This window comes from Protomyctophum parallelum (assembly GCF_964188405.1).
Source record: "Protomyctophum parallelum genome assembly, chromosome: 15".
Classification (NCBI taxonomy): Eukaryota; Metazoa; Chordata; class Actinopteri; order Myctophiformes; family Myctophidae; genus Protomyctophum; species Protomyctophum parallelum.
This window is the reverse complement of record NC_139710.1, coordinates 26007630-26029411: the sequence shown is the minus strand read 5'-3', so window position 1 is coordinate 26029411 and position 21782 is coordinate 26007630. Positions and strand designations below refer to the sequence as shown.

General features: G+C 43.2%; 1 protein-coding gene across 1 annotated transcript in view; it reads left to right on the top strand.

Moving 5' to 3' along the window:
• The window catches only part of adgrv1 (adhesion G protein-coupled receptor V1), a gene marked incomplete at its 5' end in the record, with an annotated part of 354615 nt that extends 347312 nt beyond the window's left edge, over positions 1-7303 (top strand). Inside the window, 1 exon segment of the mRNA XM_083783399.1 lies at positions 6548-7303. Within this exon segment, the coding sequence (XP_083639525.1) occupies positions 6548-6669 (122 nt within the window). The 3' untranslated portion in view covers positions 6670-7303.
• Between the last annotated feature and the right edge of the window lie 14479 nt (positions 7304-21782).

Here is a 21782-nt window from a genome sequence, read left to right as displayed (position 1 = left end):
GAGGGCCTCATTAAGTGAAGGTGAGGGCTGCATGTGCCCCCCCCGGGGCCGCCAGTTGCCCATGTATGCTTTAGATGATCCAAACTTTATTAATCAGCAGGAAAAGCTTTTTATTTTTGTTTGGTCGACACATTGTGAGGTTGCACATTAAAACTATTCGGAGCAGCAGCTGTTGTGCAGACTTCTTTAATCCTTACCTATACCTCCTTCAGCCCGGCATATTTTCCGAAAAGGGTGTTATTTTATTAGAAGCCCCATTTTTATTGGAATAATCTTCATCTATCTCTTAGATCCATTTCATCCTTCAGTTGCTTTATAGGACCGTTCCCTTCATTTACATATTGACTCACCTTGTTTATGTTTTAACTAGGGCCGGGACTAATTGCGATTAATTTAGATTAATTAACTACAGAAAAATTAATCGCGATTAACTACAGATAAATTTATCGCACCTTTTTTTTCACCGCGGAACGTTTCTCACTGGGCGCTTTTCTATAGTACTGAAAACTGGAAATAATAAAAAGTCACCCCATTTTGTGTTGCCTAGAACTGGAGGTCTGACAAAAAACAGTAACAATATGAAGTAAGTACAGCTTTGTGATGTCACTGAGATGTACTTGTTACTGTTACTAATTTGTTTTCAGACCTCCAGTTCTAGGCAACACAGAATGGGGTGACTTTTATTATTATTTCCACAACAGGTATATTAATGACAGTAAAATCTTGAAAATGAGTGGTATCCTGTAGTCACTATTCATTGATTCACTGGGATACCAAAAAACATTTCAAAAAAAGGTTTCTCGCTGTTCTCGGGTTGAATATTGATATGCGATTAAAATGCGATTAATCTAGATTAATTAATCGCAAAGCCTCTGATTAATTAGATTTTTTTTTTTTATCGAGTCCCAGCTCTAGTTTTAACCCATTTAGGCCTGACGGCGAAATTTAAAACAATGTTTTCTAAATGGTGATAATTTTCTGAAAAACCTCTTGTTTCTGTATCAGTGGTGCTCAATATTTCATGTCAAGGACCCCAAACATGATATGCAATTGGCCACCGACCCCCATCTTAAAATATGTTGTTCCAGGGACCTCTCGGAAGCAAAGATTTTAGTTAAAAACGTTCACTCTGAAAGAATATAATACATTCAAAGATTTGAGACGCATTTTCACGTTTTTTCCAAAATAGCAGACCGGTGGCGTGCTATGAGCTTGTAGATCTGTTATTTTTCAATAGCTAAAGCATAACATAATGCTAACGCCAAAAGGGGTTCCTGCCCAAAATGGATTAAAGTATCAGTTATTCACCGATATAAATTTGCACTTCTTTCATTCCTCTGTTTCTTAACAGCTGATGATATGGTGGTTGGTGGGGTGGGTGGGAGAGGTTGAGCAAGCTGTCTGTGCATTTATTATGTATTTGTATATTGTCTTTATCTGTGTACTGTACGTCTTATGTATCTTGTCTGTATGTTACGGGTCCCCCTCTAAAATGAGATGCTGCATCTCAATAAAATCTTTACAAATTTGTCTTTTGGACGACATCAAATTCATGCGTTGCTTTGTTTACCCTCCACGCGGAACCAAAACCACCGAAATTTGGTGCGATACTTATTTTACATGCGCTTCACATACGGTAATGACAGCAGGAACGCCCACTAGGAGATTTTTATATCCCCCAGAGTTGCTGCTGTTCGCACGCTGTTAAAACTTATACATGCTCATCGTTTGCCCTGCAACTGTGACTATAGAGGGTATGCGCAAGTGTAAAGTGAATGGCAGATCGAGTGGCAAATCGAGTGGCAACGTGAGTGGTAAAGTGAGTTTAACGTTGTTTAATGTCGTTTAATGCAATCAGATTTCACTTTCTGTTTGGATGCATGAAAAGTAGTTTTTTGCCACTTGGTAGACGTTCCCTGGGTATGATGATGATGTCACGTGCATACCCTCTATATGAACGTATGGAACTATTCTTTTTTAAATGTAAAAAAAAAATATTAGCACACACACAGCAGTAAATGGAGGAGTTACAGATCAAGTGATGGAATCGATACGATACACATATTCCTCGCATTCTTCTTCATATTATTGGGGCTGGGCGATATAGAACAAATATTGTGACTCAAATGTGGTTATAAATCTCTCCCGGCCGGAATGATTTATTTCATGAGCTCGATATACAGTAGATATTCACACCCCAGACTTCAGCCAAGTAGTGCACGGAATGTAGAATGTTATGATGAATATGCTCCATGCTTAACTAGACCCCCCTCCCTCTGGTCAGTACTTGCATGCATCGCAGACAAACACAGGATGTCACCAAGGAGACGTCAAATTAAAAGTCCCCTCTTGTGGGTTGTTGAGTGAGAGAGACTTGGAGGTGTAAGGCCTGGATTTATTGTAGGGGGTCGAGTTGCACGCAGCGTTTGAGCGTGTCGTCATCACAGACTGAACTGAGCTGGGTGACACGTGTGTGTGTGTGTGTGTGTGTGTGTGTGTGTGTGTGTGTGTGTGTGTGTGTGTGTGTGTGTGTGTGTGTGTGTGTGTGTGTGTGTGTGTGTGTGTGTGTGTGTGTGTGTGTGTGTGTGTGTGTGTGTGTGTGTGTTCACCTCAACCTCAGATAGCCTGCAGTAAACGGTCAGGGAGGAAGAATTTATTGGCACCCTTGTGTGCAAACTCAGCAATAAAATGTACTCATTCTTATTATTTAATATAGTACACAGAGAGGTGGCTTTAACAAAGTGTTGATTAAGTCAAAGTGGCTCTGCTCAAAGTCCATGGCTTTGGAAAAACAGTGGCATGTACATGTACGGTATACTGTATACATTGATGTGTACTGTATTACAAAATGTACATCTATGAAATTATGAGATTTTAGTTATAAAAATGTTGGCAAACGATGTTATTATATTTAGCTATTAATATTAATTTCCTTGATTCCTCCATGTTTTGGGCACAAGAATGTATATTTTTGTTTTGTATAATTGAGAGAAATTATAAAATTTCCCAACCACTTTCAACCTGACATTGATATTTTGAGCACAGGTAGATTTCCAATTTACAACATTTTCAGTATTTAAAAAAAAAAACCTTCAAATGGCCAATTTCTTAAAATAGAGCTTTAGGGTTGTGGTCACACCAAACTTTAATTCTGCCTATGCGGGTGGATTCCACCAATGCTTTTCAAAGTATACATTGATTGCTCACAATGTGTTGCAGCATTGTGAGCTTGTAGATCGTCTAATTTCAAGTGGAAATCCTCGAATGGTAACAAACCGCGGCGCTCCGTTCACTTTGAAAAGCGTTCCATACAGTAGGCATACTTCTTAACCCTTGAACGACACTTGACGGATTGAATCATTAAAGGGATGTTTCACTTTCAAACATGTTTGGGGTCACTTAAGACAGTGAAATAAAAAATGTTTTTTTCACACTTTTAAATCATATCCATGGTCATATGGGCATGCCTAACAGTAGATGCCAAAACAATGGGAACATTTCAATGTTTGTGTATTTTTATATCAAAAGTCCATACAAATGATAAGATTCAAGATTCATTACTTTATTGCCATGTCAACAGAGTTGATTGGAATTTGTTTCAGTGCTACAAAAACAGACATACAAAGTCACATTCACATCACATATTCAGACGGTAGAAAAGGATACAAAAGTACAAACATTATGAGAGAGACCAATAAATGACTTCCTTTGGACGAAAACGTGATGCGTGATGACCTGTCGAGTCCCGCATGAATACAAATGAATCTTGGTTTTATTCCCATTGCTGCACGTTCCTCCAAACACAGCTGATGTTGATTATAGAACAATGACATCCATCCAGACAGTGTAGTACTCATGTTAAACTTAATCAGCATGCTAAAATATGTATCTGAAAACATTATACAGGTATGGGTTAGAAAACAGTAAGACGCCCTGAGGGCGAGAAGCGACCTCGCCCTAAAAGTACTCGCATGTTTTACTCTGTTGCAAGTAAAATTCTGGCATTCTTGAGTAAAAGTACTAAAGTATATATATTGATAATGGTATCAAAATGTACCTAAAGTACCAAAACTATCTAGAAAGTAGTCATTATGAAGAATGTCCTATTTCACAATAATAATTGCGACCGAAGGTCGCAGTTAACTATGGAATCGTACATTTCCCGTCAGTCACTCAGTCACTCAGTCACTCAGTGTATCACTCAAAATCCCCATACATGGGAAAACTAGAGTTCTCAACAGGCCCGAAAATTTACGCCGGGCCCTACCTGGGCCCTCATCAAACCCTGTACACTCAAGACGCTGCCCTCCGCTGCCACCCTTAGATCTCAGAATGACCTGTTCTGACATTCCATAATGTTGATCTGACCTCATCAAACCCTGTACAGTACACTCAAGACACGCTCCATATATGGCCAGTGCACGCAACCTCGCCCTCAGGCGTCTTACTGGTAATAATGGCTGTGTGTATATATATATACAGGGGTTTGGTGGTTAATGTAATGATAATCCAAATCTACAAAGTAACTACTAACTAAAGAAGTACAACATTTGGATCCAAGATGTAGTGGTGTAGAATACTCAAGTAAAGTACCTCAAAATCGTACTTAAATAAGTACAGCACATGTACTTATTATCACACTGAACTTCTAACCTCCTTTCAATCTGTGTGTGTGTCTCTCTCTCTCTCTCACTCTCTGAGCAGCCAGTCATCCAGCCAGTCTGGTCAGCCGTAAAGATAATACCCTAATCTGAATTACATAATCTACTACAACCTGACACAGGTCAGCGAGAAGCCACCCTAATGAGGCGCTTCACTCTCCATTAGGTAGTCAACCATTAACGCTGCAATTGCAGAGCGAGAGAGACACACACACACACACACGCGTGAGAAACCTTGTAGCTCCATATTGTTGCTGTCGGGCAGAAACCTCTTATCGACATGTTTTAACTTTATTTGAAAAATGAACGCACTAGTTGATCATGCTACACTGTCACACGAAAGCATCACATGTAGCAGATATGCGAGCTCGAAATGTGGCGCGTTTCAAGCTCGTATGATCTGCTGCTTTTGCTATTTTAGAATTGGAATCCCGAAAATAGATAACCGTTTTGGACATATGCGAGGTTTCCACGCGGTGGTGACAAAATGTCAACTTCACCTCGTCGTACAAGCGTGTCGCATTGTGGCACTGCGATCTGCCATCTCTGCTATTTGGGAAAATGCATGAAATTATTTAGTTTTCACGTATTTTCAAACTAGATCAAATTAGCATGCAGTACAGCAGAGGAACGGAAAGGATTGTGGCGATAATGCAAAAAAAAAACAAAACACTGCAATTGTGATTATCTCAAATGATTGCGATTATGTGATTATTATGTAATACTTGTGTTATCGCAAGCAGGGTGAAGGCCTTAAATGTGGTTACGTCGTCAAGGCCAGCTTTACATCGTTACCCTGACCCACAAGTTTACAAGTTAACTCACGTACATCACACCGGTGATAAACCAAACGTTATGTTGTGTTTTAACCACATGGCCGCTGCATGGCGCCCGTCCTTCTGCACAGGTCAGCATATGCCAACACTGCTGTTGATCTTGACAGCACACACTTTTGATTTTGTTTAGGTTTAGCGGGTTTGTAGATTGGCTACTTTTAGTAGTTGCAACACCCGAGCGCAACCAAACATAAATTGATCACTTCTCCAATAGTCCCTCTCCAACAGTCTACTTTTTATTGGTTGATGAAAGGGTTGGTGTCGAAGTGTCCTTGGGCAAGACACTGAACTCACAATTGCTCCTGATGTGCTGGTTGGTGCCTTGCATGGTTTCCTCCGCCATCGGTGTATGTGCCATGGTGTGTGTGAATGGGTGAATGTAATGCAAAATCTATATGTAAAGCGCCTTGGATAAAGGTGCTATATAAATTTACCATTTACCAAAACCAAAAACTACTAAAACGTGGTTATTGGACCTTTAAAACCTGAAAATGTCAGGACCTTTAAGACCTTTTTAATACCTAAAAAAATTAAGAAAATAAACGAATATGAAAATTCGTCAAACATTGTCAAATATTACCTAAGAGGAAAGAATTGTGAAAATAGCTGATCTACATGATCACAATGCTTTATTGTTGATCAACTATGGTTGATCAACCACAACAAAGCCTTCTGCCATTAATTTAATATTGATTAGATAACGGTGTACTGGCGTTAACACGTGATAGATTATCAATCATCTTTAATGATCAACTCAGCTGTAAATGTTCAAAGGCCATTTTAGTGGAACACTGATCTTGTTATGAACCATAGATGACGATAAAGGCGAGAGAAAGTGACACACACACACACACACACACACACACACACAGATGTACATATATGATGTTGCACGACAAATATATTTATTCCCTGAACTGAACTGTAAATCGTCCCTGTTCTCTTTGCTAAATCCGGTGTATTTACATTGCATTGGTTTGTAATGCCCATTAATATGCTTTTTTGTCCCATCAAAGTAAACAAATGAAGTAACGTGTTTGTTGGTTTCAGGAACGGGCCTCAACCTGAGTGACACGGAGTCGGCCCACGACAGCCACGACGGGGGCAGCAGCGCGGACCACTCCCAGATCGTCGAGCTGAGACGCATCCCCATCGCCGACACGCACCTCTAACCTTAAATATTACCTCACGCCTCCGTCCCTCTGTTTGCGCGAGTGCAGAGGAATCGCCTTCGCATTTGAGTAAGGACACGCTGTGATTGGCCAGTGCACTTCTGCAACGAGTGGCAGTCAAATGCAAATGCTCTCGCCAGAAGAGGATTCACTGTTCGGGTCGCAACTCGAACGGAGCTGAGTCGGCTCAGCGAACTTTGACACGGCAACTTGCAAAGCGCACAACGGTGGTGTCTCTCGGGGCTCGAGTTCGCTTGAGACCGCGCCCCCTCCGTAGCGGTCTAAAACTGTACTTTATCCCCTGCTACTAATGCGTGACCATTTCATCAAACGCGAAGGCGATTTCACACTCGCCTCTGTAGCAATAGTGGCTTTGTCGAGCCTCTGCCTGATGACCAAAAGCCTCCCCCGGTCAAGAGGGAATTCCCTTTTAGGCAGACGCGTAACTAGATGTCAGTGGGCCGCGACGCAGGCTGATCAGCAAGTGGCCCCGACAGCCCCCACGCAGTCGCGTTGTCTGCGTCGCGCTAGTAACGCTCCTGCTTTTAGGCTAGTGGTCACGATGTTGGCTTTCCATGCGGTAGAGCCGGGTTCGAATCCTGGGGTGCTGTGACCTGGAACGGGTTTCCTGGTGTTGGGCGGTCAAGAGGGGGTGATATACGATGTTGGATTTTGGCGTTACATCTCCATACATCCATCCCATCCCTCTCTCCATTCATTCCTCCCTTTTCAAATCGCAGAGAAAGGAACATGCAGAACAGTATTTTTATATTTGGGAATGATTTTGCACTAAAACATGTTTTTTAATGTTCTCTTATAGTTGTTTGATATGAAAACGTTGTGATTTTTACTGTACATCTTGGTTTTTTATATTTACGGTATATAAACTTATATATGAATATATAAATGTTTTACTAAATTAATTTCTTTTTTAAGTCCTTGATGGAGTTTTTCTTTTCTTTTTTTTTATGCAGCAAAAATCTCTTTCTGGATGTATATATTTAGGGGTTTTGTAATGTATAGATTTTATAGTAACAAAAATAAAGTTGGGTGTATCCCTCCCCAGCACACCCAACACTGCTAGCTTGGGTTTATGGAGATTGTGTAACATTGTTAATAAATAATTCATCCTCTATTTTACAGTGGCCTGTGTGCTGATTTCACTTGAACTGCAGTTCTGACTGTCTAAATATCCCCGAGTGGAAGTTTAGCCCGTTCTAACGCTATATAGCTCTCTCTCTCTCTCTCTCACCCCCACCACCCCCCCCCCCCCCCCCCCCCCTTCCTATGTGTCCGGCACAAACCAGCCACCTTGCCGAATGGGAAGGGACAAGGCTGGGGTGTGGGGCAGCGCCGTCTAAAAAGAAAAAGACAACAAAAAAGACTCTGCACCAAGGCTTGTATTGGGGGTAAGTCCTTCGCGGCATAGCGTCACGTCCAGGGAAACAGGAACAGGAGATGGGCTCCTGCATGACCCTATGGGGTCGCCGTGACTCGCCGTGGCGTGCTTATACTTTTCTCTCTGAAGCCAAGGAGTATGTTGGAATTGCTGGAGTCGCCCCCTGGGGTCAGCGCAGGAACACACGGGAAGGGGGGGGGGGGGGGTAATTTAACAAATGTGTTCTACACCGTCTGAGACTTCAGGTCCGGGACGGAAAGACTGGTCTGGTCTGGACATTCTGCTGCCGTCTGCAGAAGGAAAAAAAACAAACAAAAAGAACGACCTAGTCCCATGCAGAGGGCAGAGCAAACCGCCTGTGTGTGTGTGTGTGTGTGTGTGTGTGTGTGTGTGTGTGTGTGTGTGTAGAGGTAGGCCTACTCTGGCAGAGAGAGAATGGTGCCATGCTGCACGTTCAAAGAAATACTTATCTGCACAAAGAATACCCCTTATCTCCATATTCTTGGAGGGGAGGTTCATAATATAATAATAATAATAATTTTACTGATGTAAAAGTGACGCTATATAATAGCCCACTTTACATTTCGCCTTATAACTCTCGAACCGTATAGGTCGTAAAATCTAAATGTCTCTTTGCCTGGATTCCTTGGTTCAAATACACAGACTAACTAGACAGTAGACACAGGTGCAACATAACTACAATCAACACATGATTGGCAGACACTAAACAGGACCCAAGTGAAATACAAAAATGCAACACTGTACTTTTTTGGTGTTAAAACCTGCCTTGATCTCCCCCCTCTGAATTTCTGATACTAATTTATATTTCATAAATACATTTTCAAAAATAGTTTTTCACAGAATGAAATGTGTTCTAATCGATCAATCTTTGAGTAGTTGAGGTCACAAAGGTCAAGAGATAACTGGAGCGAATGGGTGACGGGCGATTATATATGTGCCTTTATATGTTCCCTCTGAGTGCCCACGATGAACCCTTATATGTTCCCTCTGAGTGCCCACGATGAACCCTTATATGTTCCCTGTGAGTGCCTGCGATGAACCCTTATATGTTCCCTCTGAGTGCCCACGATGAACCCTTATATGTTCCCTCTGAGTGCCCACGATGAACCCTTATATGTTCCCTCTGAGTGCCCACGATGAACCCTTATATGTTCCCTCTGAGTGCCCACGATGAACCCTTATATGTTCCCTCTGAGTGCCCACGATGAACCCTTATATGTTCCCTCTGAGTGCCCACGATGAACCCTTATATGTTCCCACTGAGTGCCCACGATGAACCCTTATATGTTCCCTCTGAGTGCCCACGATGAACCCTTATATGTTCCCTGTGAGTGCCTGCGATGAACCCTTATATGTTCCCTCTGAGTGCCCACGATGAACCCTTATATGTTCCCTCTGAGTGCCCACGATGAACCCTTATATGTTCCCTCTGAGTGCCCACGATGAACCCTTATATGTTCCCTCTGAGTGCCCACGATGAACCCTTATATGTTCCCTCTGAGTGCCCACGATGAACCCTTATATGTTCCCTCTGAGTGCCCACGATGAACCCTTATATGTTCCCTCTGAGTGCCCACGATGAACCCTTATATGTTCCCACTGAGTGCCCACGATGAACCCTTATATGTTCCCTCTGAGTGCCCACGATGAACCCTTATATGTTCCCTCTGAGTGCCCACGATGAACCCTTATATGTTCCCACTGAGTGCCCACGATGAACCCTTATATGGTCCCACTGAGGGCCTGCGATGAACCCCAGCACAGATCCATGCTTTCCCACAGGCTGATGACCTCATTGCACAGATGGAGATTGCAGGCGATTCGGTGACGAGAGAGAGAGAGAGAGAGAGAGAGAGAGAGAGAGAGAGAGAGAGAGAGAGGACAAGAGTGAGGAGGAGAAAGGAAAGGAAAGATTAATATCGAATGAATGAAAGAGACCAGATGTCATGCCCCGGTTACCTGAGAGCCACTTATCAGCGAAGGGGCGGGGCGGGGGGGGGGGAGGGGGGGGGCTGAAACACCGGCCGTACAAAATAAATCAATTCCCGGGTCTGATATTTCTCAGTATTGGCTCCTGAAGTAGTTCATGCGAGAAGGGTATTTCCTCACAACTGCGTCGCTGGTAAATTGTTGCTGTCGGGCAGAAACCTCTTACTCTTGTGTGTGTGTGTGTGTGTGTGTTTTCTTTCTTGCCCTACTAGTCGCTCGGTGTGAAGAGTGTCTGGCAGACACTCTTCACACCGAGCGACTAGTAGGGACCGTTTCTTGTATGGACTTGGCCGCTTGTTTCTCTCGCAAACATCTGGCAACGCATGCTAAAAGAAGAACCTGCGTTCCTAGTCGGCCAATCCCTGCTTGTTGTGGTGGGACTGACTGAGCTGAGTGGGTCCCTGGATGAGGCCCAGATTGGGTTTCAACCCTCTTCCTTTGGCAGGAGGAGAAAGCAGGACGTTTGTCACTTTTCCCTCTACCCCTATAGATTCAGCCCACAACACACTGAAAGCCTTAAGTCCCCCGTCCCCCTTCGCGAGGGAACAAAACCAATATCAACCACATAGACAAACAGGCTGCAGTGTTTATTCTACAATGGAGGGCGGAGTGACGTCGGTCGCACACTTCACTTCCCTATAGCCCCGAGTCCCGCTTGCATCACTTCTCAGATGTGGGAGAACAATGTGGGGTTTTTTTTTACACGCGGTAAGGTGCTCTGTGCGCCCGTGCGTGCGTGAATGTGGGTCTGTGTGCATGCATGTACTTGTGTATGTGCTTGTTTGTTTTTCTGTTAATTGTGTGCGTGTGTGTAACTTCCTGGATATTACAACAGCATGGTAGCAATACCCCGAGTTGAGGAAATTGTTAATGATGAAGTTAAACCTCTTTACGGTGACTGTTTCACTGATTGTCTCCTTCCTATTTAAACAGGGGTGAAACTGAAGCTATTTTCCGCAAGCATACGGTATTCTGCAAACGGTAATCACCAACATAGGCCTCAAACTCATTCAAAAGGTAACTGACAGTCGTTGCATTTGCAATTTACAATTTAAGCATTTAGCAGACGCTCTTAATCCAGAGCGATTTACATTAAGCAAGAACAAAAAACATGGCAAAACATCATATACATGAAAAAGAAGATTAACGGCAGCATCTTCAAATTGCAGGCCCGGCCGGTGGACCACTTCGTCACACTCATGTCAGTCACCATGACTCATTCCCCCATACCCATATAAGGAGTTCCCAATGCAGCTACGCCCAAATATGGAGTGTGTTGTCTAACCTCAATGTATCATCTGGCGTCGGGCGCAAACAAAACAGCCAGCTCCATTATTGGCACAAAAAGGGGACATACCCATATAGGAGCATATACTGTTACAGAGATGTCCGTATACATATTGGTCAGGTCATATACTGTTACAGAGATGTCCGTATACATATTGGTCAGGTCATATACTGTTACAGAGATGTCCGTATACATATTGGTCAGGTCATATACTGTTACAGAGATGTCCGTATACATATTGGTCAGGTCATATACTGTTACAGAGATGTCCGTATGCATATTGGTAAGGGGACATACCCATATAGGAGCATATACTGTTACAGAGATGTCCGTATACATATTGGTCAGGTCGGCAGTATACTGTTACAGAGATGTCCGTATACATATTGGTCAGGTCGGCGGTATACTGTTACAGAGATGTCCGTATGCATATTGGTCAGGTCATATACTGTTACAGAGATGTCCGTATGCATATTGGTCAGGTCATATACTGTTACAGAGATGTCCGTATACATATTGGTCAGGTCATATACTGTTACAGAGATGTCCGTATGCATATTGGTCAGGTCATATAATGTTACAGAGATGTCCGTATACATATTGGTCAGGTCGGCGGTATACTTTTACAGAGATGTCCGTATACATATTGGTCAGGTCGGCGGTATACTGTTACAGAGATGTCCGTATACATATTGGTCAGGTCGGCGGTATACTGTTACAGAGATGTCCGTATACATATTGGTCAGGTCGGCGGTGTACTGTTACAGTAGCCTCGATACCCAGGCTTTCATTTCGTCTGCGCGAAAGATGAAAGCCTGGAAAAAGCCGTGGGCTGAACCAGTCTAAAAGTGGGAGTCAACCCTTCCGGGTGGGCGTCGCTCTAAATGATGTGACGTAGCGCTGCACTAGGGGGGAGAGGAGGGGCCGGGGGTGACGGACAGATCGATGAGATCCAATCAGGGTGCGCGCATTTCTGAGGCGCGACCCGCCCCTCTAGACCAGAAATGTCTCTGCTTAGGTCAGGCTACTGTTACAGAGATGTCCGTATACATATTGGTCAGGTCATATACTGTTACAGAGATGTCCGTATACATATTGGTCAGGTCATATACTGTTACAGAGATGTCCGTATACATATTGGTCAGGTCGGCAGTATACTGTTACAGAGATGTCCGTATACATATTGGTCAGGTCGGCAGTATACTGTTACAGAGATGTCCGTATGCATATTGGTCAGGTCATATACTGTTACAGAGATGTCCGTATGCATATTGGTAAGGTCGGCAGTATACTGTTACAGAGATGTCCGTATACATATTGGTCAGGTCGGCAGTATACTGTTACAGAGATGTCCGTATACATATTGGTCAGGTCGGCAGTATACTGTTACAGAGATGTCCGTATGCATATTGGTCAGGTCGGCGGTATACCGTTACAGAGATGTCCGTATGCATATTGGTCAGGTCATATACTGTTACAGAGATGTCCGTATGCATATTGGTCATGTCGGCGGTATACCGTTACAGAGATGTCCGTATGCATATTGGTCAGGTCATATACTGTTACAGAGATGTCCGTATACATATTGGTCAGGTCGGTGGTATACTGTTACAGAGATGTCCGTATACATATTGGTCAGGTCGGCGGTATACTGTTACAGAGATGTCCGTATACATATTGGTCAGGTCGGCGGTATACTGTTACAGAGATGTCCGTATACATATTGGTCAGGTCGGTGGTATACTGTTACAGAGATGTCCGTATGCATATTGGTCAGGTCGGTGGTATACTGTTACAGAGATGTCCGTATACATATTGGTCAGGTCGGCGGTGCGACATATAATCTGAACTCTAGACGTGAGGGCCTCGTAGCAGCCCAAACCTCTAGTTATGAAAAAGATTGATATCTACATTCACAGTAGGTGGTAATGGAGCCTATAGGTTTTTGCATGCAGGAAGCTCGCTGAGAAGTGAGAATCATTTTGAAAGGCCTTCATATTACTGTCCAACTTCACAAGAAGAACTCATTTAAAATATGTCTCCATTCCATAAGGGACGTTAAAACGAACCGCTCTGAGATACACAGTGTAATTTATAGCAGGAGAAAGCAGTTAAGCAGAAAATAGTTTGATACATATAAGGCAGTACAGGGTATTATGACATCAGCAGTTGTGTAAAAGTGGGTCAGCCACAGCTGAATGGCTAGAAGAAGCCCGCCTGAGACCCCAATTCTCTGCTATTGTCCATGCAGGTCACTGTCATGCGACGGATTACAAAGGCTCTCAGTACATGCATGGGTGTCCGGAACCAATCGCACAAAACGTGTCTCCCAGCCTTACAATACTCTGACCCACTTCTGCATACATGATGAATGCCTGTTAGCAACGGTATAGTCTCTTTCAATAGTGCCAATATCGACAGACAACAGTCGGGGTCAGGTGTATTAGGCTATTAGCCCGTACAAACCGGGAAAGCGTCTACCTGTCCTGTGTGTTATGTTTTATGTTGTATTTTAGATGTACAAGCTCACATTCTGGTATTTTTGAACATTGAAAGGTCTTTGTGTTTAAAAATATGAAAAATTGATGAATAGGCTACTTTCAAAATTTTAAATACAAATCTTCTCTACTGGGGATCTCCCTGGCACAAAACAATTTTAGATGGGGGGCCAAATACATCATTTTGGCGATCCTTAAGTTGACACGAAAAGGTTTGAGAACTACAGATTTAGAAGGCATCTGTAGAATGGGCCTCATGCAGGTCTCAATGGGCTAAAGGGAAGCGGAAGAGTGGAGACAGGTGTTGAACAAAAGGCTGAAATGGGTGAGTGGTGCCTCGTCTCCAAGTGTTCCATTGTGTTCTCCTGCTACATACTCGCCGAGACATATTCTTATCCTGCATTTGATGTAGAATAAAATTTGACGTGGCTGAAAAGAAAAGACTCATTATGGAGGTTTATTGTGTGGTTAGTTTCCATATAATTGGGTTCATGTAATTTTGTTTTGGTCACGTCATCTTTATTTATATCATAGATGGAAGGTTTGGGCGTGGCCCTCACACCTACGCCGCACCGCAAATCCGACTGATGCCCATATATGAAGATCTATATCTCTCAGTCCTCGTCCCTTTCATACTCATTATGGAGATCTCTGTATCTGTCTGTCCATGTATCTGTCTGTCTGTCCCTTTTATGCCCGTATATGGAGATCTCTGTATCTGTCGGTCCATGTCCCTTTATGCCAAATGGGCATCAATATACATATGCCCACACGGGAATGCTGATATGCTTATAATTGAGACGAGAGACTGCATACCAACCTTTACGCAGATCGGTGCAATTTTAAGTAAAGAGGCGACTCAGCCTGTTATAGCGCCACCGTGAGGCATTTCTTCCTCAGCCTAGTGGGCCTGGGTGTGTTCACAGTTTCACCGCAACCAGACCAGTTCATGATTTGCGGAATTTTGTTCAAAACAGGCCACTCCTGCAAAAATGTTGATGTCAATCTTGGCCAATCAGGATGAAATACGAAACATCTATAACATATCGGTCTTGATCACATGACCATAGAAATCATGTGTACTGATTTGCGTGACATTTGGTTAAAACCTGAAGGAATGTGTCACAGTTCAATTTCTATGCAAATTAACCAGTGTTGGATTAAATAAATATATTATGTATACTTTTGTCTATTGATCAGACCCTCCTCCACCTGGGCGAAATTCACTCAAATTTGCCGAAACAATCGTGTCAGTATTAGTTAGTTCAGTTGAGACCCCAATAGTGACTTTCTAGCCATACCGACAATAAAGATAATATATTCTGTTGCATTCTATTCTAGGCCAGAGTCAGTTTCCTGACCACGTGTTCATTTCCTGACCACGGTTTACATGGTTAACATGTGTGTTCATTCATTTGTATTCCTCAGTGGTTCTCAAACATTTAGACCTGCGTTCCAGTATCTCTCCATTTGGAACCCCCTCAAGAAAACCTGAGGGTTCCTGGACCCCACTTTGAGAACCATGCACTCTAGCTCAGTGGTTCCCAAAGTGGGGTCCCCCCCAGGGGTACCTGAGGGTGTTCCAGGGGGGACCCAGCTAAATGATCATTTGGAACCAAATGGACACTTATGGGTCTGTAACTCAGAGAGTGTACAAATGGAACGGGTCCATTTGGTTCCATTTGTGCGCTCTCAGAGTTAAATTTGCATTGGATTTTACAATATAAATTGGGGGTCCCAGAGATAGAAATGCCATTAAATTGGTGTCCGTAGACTAATGCATGTCAAACTGGGGGTCCTTGAAATTAAACCGGTTGAGAATCACTGCCAGAGCCGTATAAATCTTCTCTTATGGGGGTCCCTGGCATATCATTTAAAATGGGGGTCCGTGGGGCTAATTAGTGTCAATTTGGGGGTCCTTGACATGAAAAGGTTTGGGAACCAAGTGCTGCTCTAGCTGATGTTGTAGATAATAATGTCACAGTTTATAAATACAAATCGAAGTCCAACTTGCTTCAGTCAAAAGGCAGAAGGGTTCGTCGGTGCTCAACAGAACAGGGACAACTTGAGTCAGAGAGAATAATACCTGGGCACTTCAGGAGAGACTACCCAATTTGGGTAACCTAAATAAAATATACTGGAGCACTCAACTGGTCTGCACGTGTTTATTATTTAGCAAAATAATAAATACATGCAGACCAGTCGATCGAGTGCAACATGCTACTAGTAGCCTATTATATTTGGGTAGTCTGTAGTCTCTCCTGAAGTGCCTGAAGTATAATGTGTTATATCTGACTGACGCATATGTATATATAAGTGTTGCACATAGCCTACTGTTTTTGTCCCCATCTCACACAACGCGCATGCATGCGCCCACGCACATGCACACCTCGAAGCATCCACGATCCAATTATAAAGTCATATTCTTCCTGTTTAACTCGATTCGGTAGACAGTGTTCTTGTGTCAGAGGAGACTTTACGGAACAATTACCCGACTACGTTGTCTTCACGGCAGGGGGTTTGCTGTCTCCCTCAGAGGCGTGTTCAATTCCCGCTCCTTCCCAGAGAGAGAGACTGCTGAGCAAAGCATCGCAGTCGCTTCCCCGTCTCGTCTCTGTTGGGCGGAAACCTGACATGTCCCAAACTGTTACTCTTCTGGATTCAAATTGTGAAAATGGAAGAAGTAGCAGATCCACAAACTCGTAACACGTCTGCCTTTCGACCTTAGTAGATCAGCTACTTTTGATGCTTTTGCGAGACGTGACGCTGTAGTATGATCAAGTAGGGGTGTTAATTTACAAAAAGTAAATAAACACACACACACACACACACACACACATACAAAGTTAAAATATTGAGATAAGAGGCTTCTTCCCAACAGCATCGATATACAACACGATTTGTTGTCCTATATTAAGCATGAGTGATTCTGTGTCTTGCACACTCTGCCCGTGTCGGAAGAAGCTCTTTTTTTTAACTTAAGTAAAAGTAATACCACAATGTAGGCTACAAAGACTCTGTTAAGTAAAACTAATGTATTCAAAATATTACTTGAGTAAAAGTAGGCTACTGGCAAATAGCGAAAGTATAAAATAGGGCTTATCTGTAATCCATTCCATCCATCCACCCATTTTGAACCGCTTATCCGGAATCAGATCGCGGGGTAAACAGTTCCAGCAGAGATTTCCAGTCTTTCCTTTCCAGAGCAACATTTCTCAGCATTTCTCAGATAGACTGCTGCTGCTGTGTTAGCTCAAATTAAAACAAGTTCATAAGCAACTACTCAAGAGAGTGTGGATATAGGCCTACAGTAGCTTTCGCTGCCTACTGTAAATCTTCAAAAATATGCACCCAGCTATTGTAAGAGAAGTCCAGTTGTGTGCGCCTTCTCCTAACAGTTTTCGATCCGGTGGGAGAGTTGTCCTGAGATGTAGTCCCCCCATCTGGTCCTTGGTCTGCCCCGGGGTCTCCTCCCAGTGGGACATGCAGGCTGCAGCGAGGACCTCCCTAGGGAGACGCTCGGGAGGCATCCGTACCGAACCACCTAAGATGGCGATCCTTTCCAATGGAAGAATAGTTGTTCTACTCCAAGTATCTCTCGTGTGAGCCAGCCACCCTGTCGGATAACTCATTTTGGCCAACCTGATTCTTTCGGTCATGACCAGGGGGGCAGTCAGCCAGATATTTCGTGAAGCCTCATTTGAAATCGGTAGTTCATATAATGGCCTGTTGTGGCGCTGGACTGGACCCAAAAAGCCCCATAGCTCCATAGAGGCCCATGTATTTTGGCCCAACTTCACCTAGACTGTATTACCTTAATAAACATGGTCATGAATACTTTCTTCTTCCAGTCACTAGTTTAAAGTCAAATTTATAATGTCATAATATTCTTTTTGGAAAATTATGGTCCCATTAATTAAAAAAAGGACCATAAAGAAAAAAAAACATCGCGTATGTTCTGAGGGGCGTGGCTACCGTTACAGTCTATGATCGGGATTCCCCTCCCACTCGAGTCAAAATAAAAACCAACGGAGAAGAAGGGGGGAAGTCCCGCCTCGTTGTCTGGGCAGCCAATGGCCAGCTGGTCCAAAACGGAGCCAGCCAATGGCCAGCTGGTACCAAACGGATCTAGAAAGATGGCGACTTACAGTGCAGGAATAACAGGCTTCATTTTACGTCCATGTTAGACCCGGCGAACGCTTTGTCCATATTTTTTACAGTCTATGGTCATGACCTACACTTCATGACCATAGGTGAGAGCAGTTTTGAATATTGCTCGGTAGACAAAGAGCTTTGCCTTTCTGGCTCAGCTTTCATTTCGTCACAACAGTGCCGTAAATGCATAATCTAAATGCCTAATAATTATCTAAATTCCTTTGACGGGGTTTTTCTCCACAATAGGAAAGAATACAGAATAATTAAACATAAAGGCTTTCTACATTAAATAACGAATGGTATGGGGTTTGTCGCTGTTCTTTGGTTTGTGGTGTGTCCCCAACATGGCATGTTATTTGCTGAAAGCTGCCAATCAGGTTCCGTGTTCCGGGCTAGTGTCGTTCACTGATTGGAGACTGGAGATTACGTCAGCTTTTTTTTGTTACGCTGATTGGCTGACAACGTTGCGGTCACGTAACCAGAGTCCAGACTCTTTTCAAATTTCAAAGCGAATGGTTACCAAGACCACGGAATTTTGACGTCCAAAACAGTGGATCGAGCAAATCATAAAATGTACTCATTGGGAAATGTAAAGGTTTTTTGACAGAATGACTGTGAGCTTCATGAGGGATTCTCACAGCTCCTCATATTGTCGAATTCTGTGAAGAACGATAGCCATTTGGGCTTGACCCCTAATAATAACCTGCGTGAAGTTAGGGGTACTAATATATAACTAACTCACGTCGATTAGCCCGTTTAGTCCTTACGTCGAGATTTAAAAAATGTCTTCTAAATTCTAAAGACAGTTTTCTGAAATACCTCATGTTTCTGTATAAAGCCCAACACACACTGGGTGCGCAGGCGTTGCCGCGCGGAAACGCCTGGAAAATAGAACAGTGGCGTATCGGAGCGTCAGGCGAGGCGTGAACGCGCGTCGGACGGAGCCGGTGTGGGATGGGCTTAAGTGGTGCTCAATATTTCATGTCAAGGACACCCAAAAATGTTCTGAATTTGGCCACGGACCCCCATCTGAAAATATGTTGTTAAAAAATAGCAGACCTACAAGCTCATAGTGCGCCACTCGGTGGCGCACTATGAGCTATTAGCTATTTTTCGATAGCTAAGGCATAACATAATGCTTAAAACACCAAAAGGGGTTCCCGCCCAAAATGGGTTAGGTGATGTAATGGTGATGTAAAACAAACATTTAATGTTTGTGCTAGGGACAAGATGATGTAAAATGTTCCGTTCATTGTCAATGGGAATGTAATGTTTGTGTAGGACAAAGATTGTGAACATACACTAAAAGCTGCATATAGGAGGGGCTAGAGCCCCTCAAAAACAACATTGTTTAAAAAAGCACACGCGTGTGAAGTGAGGCGCGCTCTTATCATCATACATCTCATTCCGGCCAATCAGAATTTGCCTCCTCACTTTTGTCTTCAATGTATACATATCAATGTTTGTGTTATACGCGCCCGCTGCGCTCACCGGCGCCATTGAAATGCATTGGGCCTCAATTTCCCAGAACCCGGCATGTGCACTTAAGCCTCTCCAACTGATCCAAAATGCCACAGCTCGCTTAGTCTTCAACCAGCCAAAATTCTCACACGTCTCCCCCCTTCTCCGCTCCCTCCATTGGCTTCCGGTCGCTGCATGCCCTTACAGAATACAAAACTCTGATGCTGGCATTCAAAGCAACCAAAGGCATGGCTCCCCCATATGTCACAAGTATGATCGTACCCTACAAACCCTCCCGCGCACTCAGATCAGCCAACGCAGGGAAGCTGGAGGTACCTTCACTAAAAACGCCGGGACAACGCTCCACACGTCCCAAACTCTTCTCCCTTCTGGCTCCAAAACTATGGAATGCACTTCCCATCACAGTCAGAACTGCAGCCTCACTCCCAATCTACCGCCGTAGTCTGAAAACCCACCTCTTCAGACTCCACCATGGCCCGTAGCACTTGCCCTAGCCTAGCCCCTTAGATAGCACTTTATGTAGACTTAGATAGTATTTTAAACAGACTTATAGCATGTTACGTAGACAGCACTAGAATTGCATTTTCATAGCACTTTATAGTACACATGTATAATATATAATATAGTATAGTAGGCCTATGTATAGTTTACATAGTTTACTGTTAAGTTCTTAGTTTATACATGATTCATGATAAATACTTTTTATCTATGTGATGTATGCCATGCTTTTGCTATTGCTTAATGTAAATCGCTCTGGATTAAGAGCGTCTGCTAAATGCCTAAATTGTAAATTGTATAGCCGATCCACAAGCTTGTTTTTTGTTTGTTTTTTATCCTGAAAAGTAACAGTTTTGGACATGCCGTATACTGTAGGCCTATGAGGTTTCCACCCGACAGAGATGAGACGGAGACAAAACCCCTTCCCCAAGTGTGTGTGTGTGTGTGTGTGTGTGTGTGTGTAGATGAGAGCAGCAGGGGGAGGATAACATGTGGGCCTTGATGCGGCAGCCGCACCTGATCTATATCTGTCTAGACGATGCCTGTGATTCCACCACATGCGTTTCAAACCCAGAAGTGCACCTGCTCCATATTTTCGCTGCTGTGCACGGAAAGCAACCCATTAAGATTGTTTTACTAACTCAGGGGAGTGACACATCATTTCAAGGACACCTAAAGAAAGATTTGACATATATTTATTTTAACTCAACATTTGAATCCCTCGTTTTTTTTTTCATTTTTCTGTCAATGACCAATTTTTTTTCTTTTTAATGTTCTGTTTATTCATTTTTTTGTTTTACAAAATAGAAGTAAATTCAGAAATAAAAACAGAGTGACAAATACAAAAAGAAACTAAAACACACAATAACAAAACACAAACTCCAAATCAAGACAACAAAAGAACATTCAAAGCACAACAAAACAATAAAAACAATATATAAAAAATGAAATAAAAACTCCAATATAGTCAATATTCATAGGTCATGGTCACAAACATCATCCAGACAAGACAGGTTGGGCTGTCAGGCGACAGTTATACAGGTTCAGTCGGGGGCACAAGTGTAAGGCGGTCAACATGAGATAGAAAAGGCACTCCAATTTAGTCAATATACAAAGCAGATCTCGTTCACAAACATCATCCAGGCAAGACAGGTTGGCAAGTCAGGCGACAGTTAATCAGGTTCAATCAGGTTCAATCGGGGGCACAAGTGTAAGGCGGTCAACATGAGACAGAAAAGGCTGCCATGTTTTACTGAATTTGGAGATTGAGCCACGCAATGTATATTACATTTTTTCCAATTTAAAAAAATGCAGTATGTCCGATATCCAACGGGAATGTGAAGGGGGGGTATGTTTTTTTCCAATACATGAGAATAAGACGTCTTGCCAGAAGCGTCACAAAGGCGACAAGGTCAGATTGATATTTAGGCAGGGGGATAGTATCAGGAAGGACGCCAAATAGGGAAATAATAGGGGATGGCTCTATGAGAAACTGTAACACATCTGAAATAGTATCAAATATAGCTGACCAAAAAGACTGTAAGGCTGGTCAATGACCAATCTGGTGAGAACTGAGCTCATGCTTCCGTCATTGCATGAGGAGTGACCTATCACCTGACACCCCCTGTTAGTTCCCCTATAGGACGTAGCATGTGGAAGGAACACGTTATTCCAACCAGTTCCTTTCCCCACCATCAGCTGACCAGAGGGAGGCAGTATAGAGACCAGGACTACAGCATGTCGGACTTTGATCTGCATACTCTGTGTGCTTTTGAATTACCTT